The following is a 14,406-nucleotide window of genomic DNA, read 5'->3' on the forward strand; positions in this document are numbered from 1 at the left end:
CCTGCCTGTGCCCTGTGTTGGTTGCCTGCCTGTGTCCTGTGTTGGTTGCCTGCCTGTGTCCTGTGTTGGTTGCCTGCCTGTGCCCTGTGTTGTTTGCCTGCCTGTGCCCTGTGTTGGTTGCCTGCCTGTGTCCTGTGTTGGTTGCCTGCCTGTGTCCTGTGTTGGTTGCCTACCTGTGTCCTGTGTTGGTTGCCTGCCTGTGTCCTGTGTTGTTTGCCTGCCTGTGCCCTGTGTTGGTTGCCTGCCTGTGCCCTGTGTTGCTTGCCTGCCTGTGTTGCTTGCCTGCCTGTGTCCTGTGTTGCTTGCCTGCCTGTGTCACTTGCCTGCCTGTGTCCTGTGTTGCTTGCCTACCTGTGTCCTGTGTTGTTTGCCTGCCTGTGTCCTGTGTTGTTTGCCTGCCTGTGTTGTTTGCCTGGCTGTGTCCTGTGTTGTTTGCCTGCCTGTGTCCTGTGTTGTTTGCCTGCCTGCCTGTGTTGTTTTCCTGCTTGTGCCCTGTGTTGTTCGCCTGCATGTGTCCTGTGTTGTTTGCCTGCCTGTGTCCTATGTTGTTTGCCTGCCTGTGTCCTTTGCCTGCCTGTGCCCTGTGTTGTTTGCCTGCCTGTGCCCTGTGTTGTTTGCCTGCCTGTGTCCTGTGTTGTTTGCCTGCCTGTGCCCTGTGTTGTTTGCCTGCCTGTGTCCTGTGTTGTTTGTCTGCCTGTGCCCTGTGTTGTTTGCCTGCCTGTGTCCTGTGTTGTTTGCCTGCCTGTGCCCTGTGTTGTTTGCCTGCCTGTGTCCTGTGTTGTTTGCCTGTCTGTGTCCTGTGTTGTTTGCCCGCCTGTCTGTGTCCTGCCTCATGGTGCTGTTTTAGCATTTGTAATGTTCAGGATTGTTTCGCAGGCTGGGGCTTTTGATCAATAGGTGCAAATGGCTGGCTTTGCATAATCTAGTTGTGGTTGACTTTGACTACTTACTGTCACGTGTATGTTTATACATTTTCATTTCCGACCACAAAAAAATTCCATTTCAATTAGATTAATCAGTTTAGAATGTAAAGAAATAGCCAGGTTAATTGTGGAAATAAATGTCATGGTATTTTTTGGTTGCATTTAATACTCAAATAGATTCAGTCTTAGCTGGTTTTCATAAGATCTAAAACAGAGAGAACTGACAAGTATTCAGGTTTTACAATTGGAAAGGGAAGGAGTGAATTACATAGATGAGTTTCACTTCCCTTTTTACTATGCTTTTGATTTTTATATCTGCACAGAAAATATTCACTTTAGGGTACGTGTGATGTTGAAAGATGTTGTGCATTATAACTGAATCAAGCTGGGCAACTTCTTGTGAACTTACAAAATGTTCCTTCTGACATTGTTTTGATTTTCATTTTTGCCACCCACAGACTGCTCTTAACATTGTCAGATAGGACTACAAATGTTGAAACCAGTTCCACAACATTAATGGGATGAAACTCTCTCTTTTATTTTTTTGTGCCAAACCACAGAACACATCATGCCTGGTTTCTGTTACTAAAAAAGGTGGTCACATTTGCGTAGAATTGTTTATTCAATTATTTTAGTGAACGGAACTTCTATTTGGCATATCAGTTTGCTTAAATTACATTGTTTTACATTTCCTCCCAGTAATCTATATTTTAATTTCAGATAAATTAGTCATTGTGAATCTTAATGGACTGAAAACAAAAGTTTGTCCTTCATGTGACCCAACACCAGTTACAGTATCGAGTCATTAGATTAATAACAATAATAATTTGCATTTAAATTGGTTTTCTATGGAAATAATGCTTGCACATTTTGTACTGACTTTGTATCGCAAATTGATATGGGGTCTCTATGTAGATCATATAAACTATGTAAGAAACACTGAATATAGCAGGGCTATTGTTATTACTATTATCTGTTTCTTGCATGTTTTTTAAGTGAAATTCTGTGGCAGATAGTCAATGTTGAATAATAAATCTTGTAAATAAATTAAATTTATTTTGTATCTGACCTCTTTCTTTGCTCTGATTAGTAAAACCTCAACTTTAAGGAAATGCTTGATATTGTTCTTATAGATTAGCCGCATCAGTACATTCAGAGAGGCCTCATAGTGAATCTTCCAAGCATCATAAAGTAGAGCAATGGAACATTTTGCAAACTGTGCTATGTTTACCTTGAAAAAGTTTTTTATATGCTGATTTGAGCTGTATTGTAACCCACTTTTTCACTGGGTATAGAACAAAGCTATAAATATTAGATAACCTGATTAATACAGTATGGTATATGCAGGAGAGAGAAGTAATACAATGAGGGCATTTCTAAATGGTAGTAAATGAAGAGATGCCTTATTATAGCTGAGAGAGGATGAAGGGAGGGGGGTGGTGAGAGGAGGAGGGGGGTTGAGAGAGGATGAAGGGAGGGGGGGTGAGAGAGGATGAAGGGAGGGGGGGGGTGAGAGGAGGAGGGGGGTTGAGAGAGGATGAAGGGAGGTGGGGTGAGAGGAGGACGGGGGTGAGAGGAGGGGGGTGAGAGAGAACTGGTTGCTAACATTTCTGAATCCCACCACTGATATAAGGGGCTAGGATCACGCTGAATTTTTTATAATAGAGATTGGAGAACCCATCTGGTCCTGGCGCTTTAGAAACCTTAAGGTTTTTAATAACCTGTAACAACTCTTCTAATGTGAAATCCTGTTTAGGAACTCCCTCTCTGCTCCATCCAACCTAGGCAGGGTTGCTTCCGCTAAAAAGCTCTCAAGCACCCTACTCGTGTTTGTATTATGTAGTACGTTGTCCCCATTGTACAGTTTTTCATAGTATGTTTTAAACTCTTCCACTATAAGTAGAGGGTTAGATGTCAAGTCCCCTGTGTATTTCCTAATGGCGTGAATATTGTAATTTGGGTGTCTACTGCAGATTTTGTTAGCTAGCAAGGTATCTGGCTTGTTTGCTTTTTCATAAAATTTCCTCTTTGACCAACGCAGGGTTTTCTCAGCCTGGGAGATGAGGAGCATGTTGAGTTCAATCTTCACATCTTTTAGCTCCTTTAACGTGTCCTCTCTGCCATTTCTGCTATGTTGAATAGAGAGCTCATGTCACTTCGTTTTTAGTCGATTTAGTTTTGCATCTCTTTTCTTTTTCCTACCCGCAGCTATGTTAATCAAAATGCCCCTAAGTGCAGCCTAATGGGCCTCCCCATAGGGTGATATGGGAGTCTACACTTTCACTATTGAACATGAAAAATAGTTTTATGTCCTCTTTGAAGGTTTGGATTATCTCTGGGATCTTTATAATTGATTCATTAAGTTTCCAGTTTTCTCCCGGGCTGTCTAGCCTAATTTGTGCGCACCGTAGCTCAGTAGGCGCATGGTCCGATCACTAAATATCATGGATCCTAAAATAAACGACCTTTGGGACCAGTCTATTAGATACGAAGAAGTAATCGATTGTACTGTAGCTGTTGTATGGGTGAGAGTAGAACCTGAATCCCTTCTCCCCAGGGTGCTGTTCCCTCCATATATCTACTAACTTTATTTTATTCCTGTGAGCAGCGGCCGTAGTGTCCTCACTCCTACTCTTTTTTGTTTGAGATGATTTGTCTAGCGTCGAGTCTATGGTCTTATTGAAATCCCCGGCTAAGATGATATTTCCCTCTGCTGTGTTATTCCAAATGCTGAAGAATGTATTGAAGAATTGGGGGTTATTTTCACACGGGGCGTATATGTTTGCCATTGTTAAGTAGCAACCTTGAATAGTGCCTACTACTATTGGGAATCCCCCTCTGTCTCTTTTGACACTATTTTGAAGGGTAGCTTATTGTGCATCAAAATAGCTACTCCCCTCTTTTTCTTCTTGGCTGAGGCCAGGTCAATTTCTCTAAAATGTTTATCTAGGAACATGGGGTAACTTGATCTACTGAAGTGGGTCTCCTGCAGCATCAAGACATCTGCTTTCCTCGTTTTGTACTCCGAGAAAGCAATTCTTCTCTTATGTGGGCTATTAAAACCTTTTACGTTATGGGAGATAAAGTTTACCGCCATTTGTGTTTGTGGTGTAGATTTCTTACCCTAATCCAGAGTACTAACCGCCGCCACCGATGACTCCAATTCCAGATTCTCAACACCTTCCGTGGACCAGCTTTCTCACCCTCCTGACTGGGATGGGGGATGGGGGAAGGATCACACAAGAGGGTAGACATGGGAGAAAAGACAAACAAAAAATGTACTAAAGAAACAGAGCCTTCTCTGGTCCTGCATGACCTAGGCTCTTCTGCCTTTGGGATACAGGTCTTCTCTGGGTCCCCCCAATGTGGGGCCCAGAGACACAGGCACCCATGCTCCCTCCGGACTCCCTCCCCCCCCAGACCTGGGTTAAGCCCAGGTCCTTGGGGTACCAGCACATGCTGACTGCCGGGGTGGCTACACCTCCGCCCTACTCCCAGCGCACATCTTACCTAAGAAATATATAGTTACTGAACCAAACACCCATAACTGTTAATCTGACCCGAATTAAAGTTGCGCTTCTCTTCCTTAATATCTTCTCTTACATATCTGAATGTACTTCCCAGCTCCTTTCTCCTCCCGGGTAGCCTTGGCCTAATCCTAAACTTTCCCCTTTACTCAACTCTGGGTCTTTTGTTTTATTCCTAGTGGGGCTATTCCTGCATGTTTTTTTTATTTTCCTCCTCCCCCTAGATCCTTTGAACCTTTTAACTATCCCCCTCTTTTAACGGGGTCCTTACCTCTTCCCTCACTGCCACAGCTTATTTATGCCCTCTCTCCATTGCTACTCACTATATCCTGGTCTCTCTAGTTCTCCCTCAGCCCCAGTGCACTGCATTGTCTCTCCCGTGGCACTCTCCCGTTGTACCCCCCTCCTCCTCCTCTGAGTCTCCATCAAACGTGCCACTAGCGTCATCTGTGTATTTATTTTTTTATTTATAAAAATGTTTTACCAGGAAGTAATACATTGAGAGTTACCGCTCGTTTTCAAGTATGTCCTGGGCACAGAGTTATAAAAAATACATGGTTACATTAAAAGAACAGGGTTATACAGTCACTTCACAGACATTTCATGCACAGATAGAGTTGTAAAATTGGGTACAAGGGATAAAGGGCTTGTGTATTGCATTCGATGTCCGAGCAGCCCTTCTTCCCCCACTCCCCTCCTACACCTCTCCCTCCCCCCCGGCAGGGGAAAGAGCGAACCACCGCCGGGTGCCCTTGCTATGTGCCTGTCTGTCTCTTCCCCGTCAAGGTCTAATCTAGTAGTAATACAATGGGATGATGTTTTTGCAGGGAAAAATGTAGAAGATAAATGGGCAGTCTTTAAAACATTGTTAGAAAAGCACACTTATCAGTGTATACGCTTGGGTAATAAGTATAAAAGAATTAAGTCAAAACCAATGTGGCTAAATAAACAGGTAGGGGAGGAAATGGACAAGAAGAGGAAGGCATTTAGATTCTTTAAGTCAGAAGGGACATAAGTATAATATTAGAATTATAAGGAATGTAACAAAAATTGCAAAAGGGCAATCAAATTAGCAAAAATGGATAATGAAAAAAGGATTGCAATAGAAAGTAAGGTCAACCCTAAAAAGTTCTTTAAGTACCTTAATAACAAAAAAATGAGAAAAGAAAATATAGGACCCTTTCAGTGTGAGATGGGTAGGCAGATTATTGGATATAAGGAAAAAGCTGAGGTATTAAACAAATTCTTTGCCTCTGTGTTTATCAGGGAAGAATCAAGTTCAATAGTAGTGCCGCAGGAGGAAGCCACAACCTCCATATTAATGAACAATTGGTTAACTGAGGAAGAAGTTCATAAGCGACTTGAAAAAATGAAAGTAAATAAGGCACCTGGCCCCGATGGCATACATCCAAGAGTTCTCAAGGAGTTAAGCTCATTAATAGCCAACCCATTATATTTAATATTCAAGGACTCCATTTCCACAGGCTCAGTACCACAAGATGTACAGGCATACCCCGCATTAACGTACGCAATGGGACCGGAGCATGTATGTAAAGCGAAAATGTACTTAAAGTGAAGCACTCCCTTTTCCCTACTTATCGATGCATGTACTGTACTGCAATCGTCATATACGTGCATAACTGATGTAAATAATGCATGTGTAACAGGCTCTATAGTCTCCCCGCTTGCGCACAGCTTCGGTACAGGTAGGGAGCCGGTATTGCTGTTCAGGACGTGCTGACAGGCGCATGCGCGAGCTGTCGTTTGCCTATTGGGCGCTATGTACTTACTCGCGAGTGTACTTAAAGTGAGTGTCCTTAAAGCGGGGTATGCCTGTATGTATGTATTTAAGTGAATGGGCCCTGCCATTTTTTATCACTAGTAAGCAGAAGGGGAAAGCCCACTTGTACTTTATTCCCTTCTCTCTGAGGATACCAGTAATGGGCTGTAGTGCCCTTCTGCCCAGTGTAACATGAGAAATATCCTGGAAAATAAGCATTTTCTCTCCCTCAAACATGGATATGGGGGATGCTCTTGTGATACGACAAATTTCTTCTTTGATCTTAAAATAATTAAATCTTAAGATCACATCTCTTGGAGGGTTATTTGGGAGTGGTTTTGAACGTAGCGCTCTGGGGCACCGGTCCAACAGTAATTCCGCCTCTGATTTCCCAGGCAAAAGCGAGGCCAGCCATCTTCCCACCATCTCCTCTATATCCACCACCCCCTGAGGGATTCCGCCTATTCTAATATTATTTCGGCAGTCGCGGTTCTCGTTATCCTCCTGCCTTTCTGCGGCCTCAATCCTTTTTTTTAGTTGGGACAGTTCTTTATCAGTATCCTTTTGTGGGCGTCCATCTTCTTCTCCAAATCATCTGTTCGTTCTCCTATGCTGCAGACATCTTTCCTTAAGCTTTGCATTTCTCCATGAAAAAAAGACTTCAAATCCTTTAAAAGCTTAGTAATATATCTTTTTTTATTACCAGTTGTTGTTCTGGGTTATCGCTCTTCTCCTGCGTGGAGTCTGTGTCTGAACCGCCTCCGGGCGACATGTCAGGGTCTCCCCCGTCCGGCGCCATATCAGCACTCGTAAAATAGGCTTTTAAGTCCAGGTTTTTGCCGCTTCTTCTGCTGCAGAGTTGTTTTCCTCTGCAGTTTATGTGCTGAATGTAACTTTGTGTGTAGATCTATGTCGGGTGTTTATGCTCTTTATTAGCTATTGTGCACCGGGTATCAGCAGAGCCCCGGTATTAAGCCGCCATTCCCGATCACGTCGCGCATGCGCCCCTCGAGAGAGAGAGAGGACCTTTTTGATAAAAAGTTTTCTTTTGGTAAAGTTATGTAAATAAAAAAAAGTAATGATGCCAATGAAACAATTTCAGAGAATCCGTGTCAGTTGTGTCGGGGGGCTGGAGAAAAACAGAGCTCTGCGGTTTATTACTCATGTCGGAGGGCAGCAGAATCAACACAGGTTTTATTTAGGACTTCAAAGTCCTGCCAGCACTCGCAAACAGCAATGAATGCAAAGCACGAGTTCAGAAATTCCAAGCAGAAAGCATCCGAAAACAAGAAAAACAATATTCTGTCCAGAATCACTGCTTGTTTATTGTAGGATCTGATGCCTTTTAACACCCACAGTGAACGTCCCAAGTCTCAATGCCCTGTTGGTCCTTATACATTTCTGCCAACTAACTGCAGGTAAACACTGTGATAATGATCTAGAACGAAATCTACCCTACCAAGGATTTCAACAGATAAGCAAAGGGGAAAAACATGTATAAAAGCAATTTGAGAAAAAAAACGTGTTTTTTTTCCATCCTGCCCCAAGGTACCAAAGAATTTAGCTCCAATTTTGCCCCCCCTGCCTTGCATCTTGGGGGGTGTCAGTAGGAGGACAACAGTGCTCGTCTCAGATCAGGAAGCGGAGCCGCAGGACTATGGTAGGGGTATATATTCACCGACCAGAGCCAATGGGCAAAGTCCTGTTTACAGTTATCGTAGTCGGGATGCAGGCAGTGGATCAAGGCAGGTGGCAGAGGTGAAAGGTCAGGGTCACAGGCTGAGGTCAAGGCTGGGTGCAAGGTCAGGGTCACAGAGAGGAAATCCACAGGCAAGAGGACAGGAAATACAAGGTAACATGGCTGGGATGGCAAAGAAACAGGAACTTTTCTCAGCAACTTCGTGTAGGAAGTGTAGCTTTAAGTAGGAGGCTGCCAGGAACCAAGATGGCCAAAAGGGCAAGTTCCAGCAAAACCCCGGAACCCTTACAGTACCCTCCAGCAAGAGCGACCTCAGGGCGATCTAGGCTGACTTTGAGGGGAATTTCCAGTGAAAACCCTGGACCAGAGAGGGGGCATGGACCTCCATGTAGTTGATCCAGGAATTCTCTCCAAGAGACCAGGTACTGCAGTGTGCCCCGGGACGTTATAGAATCCAGCATTTTCTGTACCTCAAATTCTTCCCAGCCCCCAACCAGAAGAGGTCTAGGAGGGGTGGGAATAGGAGAAGAGAAGGGGTTCTGGATGAATGGTTTGAAAAGGGAGATGTAGAAGACTGGGGGTACTCTTAAATTAGTGGGGCGTTCTGCTTTATGATCTTGTACGGTCCGATGAACCTGGGACCAAGTTTTGGGGGCGGGCATCTTCAGGCCGATGTTCAGCGTAGATAGCCACTGGTAGACTTGGTTCCCTACTTCAAATGGAGAAGATGGCCATCTCCATTTTTCTGCCTGAGTTTTCTGCCGAAGAGCGGCTTTATGTGACGTGTTCTCGTCTCTGATCAGGAAGCGGACCCGCAGGGCTGGAGTTAGGGATGCAAATTAACCGACCAGAGCCCAGTATCCGTAGTCGGTAAGCAGGCAGGAGATCAGGGCTGGCAGCAGTGGTGCAAAGTCCAGGCAACAGGCAACAGACAAAGGGTTAGGACAGGTGGCAGGCAGCGAGGTCAGTGTCAGGGTCCGGGGTCAGCAACAGGGATTCCAAATGAACAGGCTAGGCTCAGAAACAGGGAAGGCTCACGAACAAGGAAGGCTCAGCTACTAGAACCCAAGGTGGCCAGGAACACGAGGAAATGTATACAATGCTCAGGCAGGGGCTGGACGTCACTGGCTGCTATTTAAGCCCTTGAACAGGTGCAGCTAATAATCAAAATGTTCACAGCAGCCAGGTAAGGGCGGGTTCCAGCCAAAGCCTGGACTGGAACCCTTACACTTTAGACAGGTTGACATGGATCCATTTTCAGAGGTCCTGCAGTTCTTGGCACCTGTCCGGAAACTCCGGAGGGAGAGGCAGAAGTTGGGAGGACCAAAGGGGGATACTCATAGGCACTAAAAAAGGGGGGTTCCAGAGTGGAATCATGTTTAAGAGAGTTGCGGGAAATCTTGGCCCATTGACGTGAGTGCACCCACGGACACAAAGCAGCGCAGGAATTGTTACAATGACTGATTAGTCTTTTCCGTGAGTCCATTGTACTGGGGGTGGTAAGAAGAGGAGAAGTGGAGGGAGATTCCCATTTTCTGGCAGATGGCCCTCCAGAATTGAGATAAACTGGGACCCACAATTTGAGATTATGTCCATGCAGGTGGAACACTTCCCCGTTTTCTGTATTTGTGCAGTGAATTATTTCTCTCTTTCCAGGCTTCCTGGTGATTCGAGTGGCGGGCACCGAGATGGTGGCATGTCTATGCCTACAGTGCCGACTACCAGGAGGCGCAGTGGGTACAGCTGCACGTTGCCCGCAATGTGGCCTCCAATATATGTGGCCAATGCCAACCTTTGTGCCAGTCCAGGCAGTAGAGGTAGCAGGAGACGTGGCCATGTTATCGGCGGAACTTCCCGGTGCGCTTTGGAGGGAATCTGCGGATCCCGGAGAATGGGGATCGGGGCCGGTTGTTAAAACCGAGCCTGAGGAAAAGGGCACTATCGGCCGTAGTGCTGGGCGAGAGACTAACCGGCAGTCACCAAGCGGAGTGCCCTTAACCAAGTCGGGGTTGGATTCCTCCGATGAGGATCCCGTGGTGTCTCCCGCAGTGGTAACCCGGCAGCCAGCGAACCCCTGTGGCGGTAACGGCAGAAAGGTACCACTTACCTGTGTCGTCCGTGAGAGGAGCCGAGTGTCGCCTGTGCAGCGGAAAACGGAGAGGCGAAGTCCCCCGGTTCTGGGGGCCGGCGGTTCCAATGGAGAGGGCAGATCCACACCGACTCCACGGAGTGGTAAGAGTAGTCCTTGCTCCTACCAGGCTCCGAGGGTGGCATCGGCGGAGGAAGGGCGGTGCCAGGCCCAGGCGGTGCGGCAGAGACAAGCTGAGCTTCCGGATGTCGTGGTGGAGGAAGAGGTACCGCTTGGGGACCCAACCCAAGATGGCGGAGCATCCAGCACAGTCGAGGGCGTCCCTTCCGGTGGCCGTAGCGGAGCGGATGGAGAGATGACCACGCCTTTCCGATCGGGCAGTGTTTCCCGATCACCAGGACCCAAGAAGAGCTGGCAGGCCCTGCGGAAAGCTGAGAGCGGTGAGACCCAAGCAACGGAGAGCCCTTGCGGTGGCCCCGGACCATGTAGCAGTGGAGAGCGGGTCGGAACCCCGTGGATACCGACCGTCCGTCCCTATGCCCAACCCCAGGCCCTAGTTAAAGCCCCAACGCCGGTCACTTTTTCCCATGGGTCATCCTCGAGCTTGGGGATGTCTGGGGGGTCCCAAGTCACCTCCGAAGAGCGGACTGGGGAGAGACTGGACTGCTTTACCTCTGATGATGGGTCGATGGGTGGAGGGTACTCTCGGGAAGTGTCCGTGTCTAGCGACTGCCCAAGCATAGTCAGCGTTACCCTTGCTACTAGGCCCAAGAGAGTAGGGCCTCATTCCTGGTCTACCGGGACATCAGGGGTGTCCTCCTGGGGGGAACCGGAAGAAGGGGATTCAGAAGAGTCAGCCCAGGAAGAAATTAGGGAGACCCGGTGGTGGGCCCCCTTATTTGAGGGTTATGAGGCCTGGCTAGACCGCACTAGGTTCCTTTTAGAAAGAGAGGGTGTAGTGGATTATTGGTGGGCTCGTGGGGAGTTCACTGAGGAGGAACGGGTGAAGGCGTTACAGGACCGGTGGTATGAGATCAGTCATGGGATGATAGAACCATTGGGTCCCAGTAAATTGGGAGATCCGGTGGACCCGGATGAACCCCTATCATGGGTGTTGCCAGGGAGAGCGGGCAACACTAGATTGATACGGTCCAGTAGGGCGGAGAGGGCCATCATAACCAAATATAAAAACTCACATGGGTTAGAGTATCCCTATGTCCCTGAACCCCTCATGCAGGAGATAGAGGACCAGAGGGATAGGTGGCTGCGAGAAACCATAGAGCAGTATATGGTGAATCGAGGTGGCGCAATTACTGGGCGTAAAGCGGAGGAGAGGATTTCTCAACTGATGCGGGTGTGGAGCATAGGCCGTAGCATCTATATGCATAAAGCTGTATATAGACCCGAGAGTGGGTTACCACGGGAGTACAGCATAACTGTCACTGATATGGGTGGTCGGGAAGTTAAGAAGCCTGACCCGCGTCACTATTATTAGGGAGACAGGATAGTGATGTTGTGCTAGCTAGTGCCCCTGCTGGTCAGAGAGTGCTCTGCATTACATTATGATGTGAAATCAATGACGTTCTAACCAATTATGTTTGCATTTTACAGTGCTTCCTGGACAAAGGTACAACAAATTTAGGTCCCAGACGGGTCGTTGGGATTCACCAGGGGGAGAATGTAGCCATGCTGTAAAATGGTCTGCAGTTTTCTCTCCTGCTGGCAGTAAGCCTGGTAAGTTACAGGGTTGCCAGCAGTAATCATGAAGGTTTGCCCTCACACCCTGGTGAGGTGCCCTATGTATGGATGGGAGTGGCTACATACTCTGAGTCCACCGTTAGTGACATCAGAGATGTGCCTGCCCCCTGAGGGATATAAGGCACAGCACTGATCAAAGTTAGTTGTTGGAGAAGGAACAAGTCTGGGTTGAGACTTGGGAGTGAGTGGCCCACTAGTGCTTTAACTGGTGGCCCCATTCTATGTTAATTAGCATCAAGCTGACAAAACCATACTGTGTCCAGGGACCTGGCACAGGGGTGATCTCCCCGAGGGGAGAGGGGATCCCACTCCATTGGGAGGGTGTACCTTTGAAAGGATAGCACAGCAAGATGTGTGGCTAAGCTAATCACTGTAAGGGGCAGTTGGCCCGCACCGTAAGCCACAATAAAGACAACCTTGATCAAAGACATTCTCTTGTGTGAGTCTGGAGTTACTCTACAGAGGATGGCACCACAGAGGAGTTCCTCATCAGAACCATCTCTTTGCGGACGCAGAGATCCTGATGAGGTGGAGGCGCTGCATTGGATATAGGTAGGACTCACATACACTACCTCAGCTGCCTGTCTGGGTTGGCAATCCCCACACAACATCATGCGGGAGACTCAGGAGTCCTGTTGCCAACAGGTGCACCACCAGACACTACCATGTAATGGGGACTGGTTAGACCACAGGGGCCAATGTGAGATTGGGTGGGTCAGGCTAGGCCAGAAAATCCGTTACATATATATATATATATATATATATTATATATATATATATTTAAAATGGGACAAAACAAACTGAATAACAGGTGGTCCAGATGGGCCAATGATTCAGATAAGGTCCCCAGATAGCATGCACTCAATATCACTCATCATTCAGAAATGGAATAATGAGTATAAACTGAATTAGTGAGTATATTAAGGTAATAGGTACTATAATAATCCCCCCAAGAACGAGACAAAAAAAAATATGGATTAGTTCAAATCTTTTATTATGTCAAAATATGCTGCTTAGTAATGACAAGTGGTGTGTAGGTGGCTCAATGGTAACAGTCAATGCTGTATCTGTATATCTTGATAAGCAGTATGGTAAGTACACATACTGTATATCCAAAAAAAAGAAAGAACGTGGCATGAGCCAAATCGGGCCTACTAAAAGGAAAGGAGATTCTTAACCAACTCCCCCCTCCCACGACCATGCAGGCTATAATTATTCTATCTTATTGCACCGTGGTGATAACGGTTGTATCAGAGAGTGAAAACTCAAACTGCTGTGTAGGTCAGCACACGATTCCGGAGAGCTCCCAGATAAGAATAGTGGGAACGGTTATAGTGGACCAAATCAACACAATATAATGTGAAGCAGCTACCAAGGGAAGTAGCTGATCTCCTCAGTAACGACACCGTAGTAAGAACGGTTCGGTAAATTGCAGTATATTTTTGCACTCTCTATGGCAGTGGTTCCAGTGCTCAAAGACCACCAGCAGTGCAGGTTTTAAAGCAATCCTCTCATTAGCACAGGTGGCCCAATCATTGTGACTGAACCACATGTGCTCAAGCCGGGGTATCCTTAAAACCTGCACTGTTACTGGTCCTTGAGGACTGGGGTTGGGAACCACTGCTCTATGGAAGACAACCGGGGTAGCGGGTACTCCCCTTCATATTGATGTTTAATGGGAGCAATTCCTTATGCCAGAGAATCTCAGGCACTGTCCCTGGGTGTGTCCCATGGTAGTAACGGTTACACGGACCGAAACAGCAACAAGTGATATCTTAAACCTCAGACCCATGTCATCTTACCTCCTTACATAGTACTAATGTATGATGCTGTTCAGCTGGCATCAGGTTGAGTTCACTAGTTCTCCGTGAGAGAAGGGGCGTGATGCTCCCCATTGGACGTCAGCAGTGTTACGTCACGAGTGAAGGGAGGGAATTGTGGGTATTTAAATGATTGATCGGTTGTTTGTACTTTGCTCTTTGATAAAGCGTGGGTGACCACGCGAAACGCGTAAGAGTGTTCTCTTACTGTTTTTAACGTGCCTTCAATACATTTTTGCACCTAGTTCTTTTTGCAGTATTGGTCACATTTTTCAAAACAGAAGTTGCACCGCCATCCACAACCATTGCATGCTGATACTCCTTGGTAGGAGCACGCCGACAGCACCAGGATTTCCACACGGTCAGCAGTTCATTACATTTGTTACTTCATTCATGTGATCATCCAGCTCCTAAAACCACTTTGACTACCACATAAGATATACCTGTTGTAGGCTAGTGGAGTCTATGTGTAGTGGTGTTTAAAGGGACAATAACATTTTGGATATTGGAGTCCTGAGTTTATCAAGCTGTCTTTGTTTGGAGGAATAATAAGATTTAAAAGCTACAATACTTTAACACATGGACTTTTCCTGGTCAGCATCACTAGGGGTTATTCCTCTATTTTTTCTTGCTATATCAATTCTTATGTAAAAAAAACTTTGCACACTACATGTGTAATTGCTAATTTATGGGATCATATATTAATGGTTCCGGTAGTGTATATATATTATTTGTATATAGAAATATGAATGAATATATACTTCTTTTGCATAGTTGCATATCTGCATATGTATAATGCAAGTTGCTCAG

The 14,406-nt window shown here is 46.3% G+C and overlaps 1 protein-coding gene across 2 annotated transcripts; it reads left to right on the top strand.

Annotated features, from left to right (window-relative positions):
- The first annotated feature begins 6,548 nt into the window (after positions 1-6,548).
- On the top strand, positions 6,549-12,249 carry LOC142497145 (uncharacterized). 2 transcript variants are annotated; one of them, XM_075604564.1, is made up of 2 exons: positions 6,549-8,351; positions 9,586-12,249. In XM_075604564.1, exons 1-2 carry the CDS (start codon positions 8,306-8,308, stop codon positions 11,511-11,513), a joined length of 1,974 nt encoding a protein of 657 aa, XP_075460679.1. In that variant the 5' UTR covers positions 6,549-8,305; the 3' UTR covers positions 11,514-12,249. The 2 variants fall into 2 exon arrangements, with proteins under 2 accessions (XP_075460679.1, XP_075460680.1); XM_075604565.1 differs by having other exon boundaries at positions 6,552-7,648.
- The last annotated feature ends 2,157 nt before the right edge of the window (positions 12,250-14,406 follow it).

The sequence above is a fragment of the Ascaphus truei genome, chromosome 6 (assembly GCF_040206685.1).
Source record: "Ascaphus truei isolate aAscTru1 chromosome 6, aAscTru1.hap1, whole genome shotgun sequence".
Classification (NCBI taxonomy): domain Eukaryota; kingdom Metazoa; phylum Chordata; class Amphibia; order Anura; family Ascaphidae; genus Ascaphus; species Ascaphus truei.

What these genes read in the sequence shown, in the direction of transcription:
- LOC142497145 (XM_075604564.1), top strand. Translation starts at nt 8,306, where the DNA reads ATGGACCTCCATGTAGTTGATCCAGGAATTCTCTCCAAGAGACCAG. An exon ending in AATTCTCTCCAAGAGACCAG is followed by an intron (nt 8,352 to 9,585) that starts GTACTGCAGTGT and finishes CTCTCTTTCCAG; the next exon opens with GCTTCCTGGTGATTCGAGTG.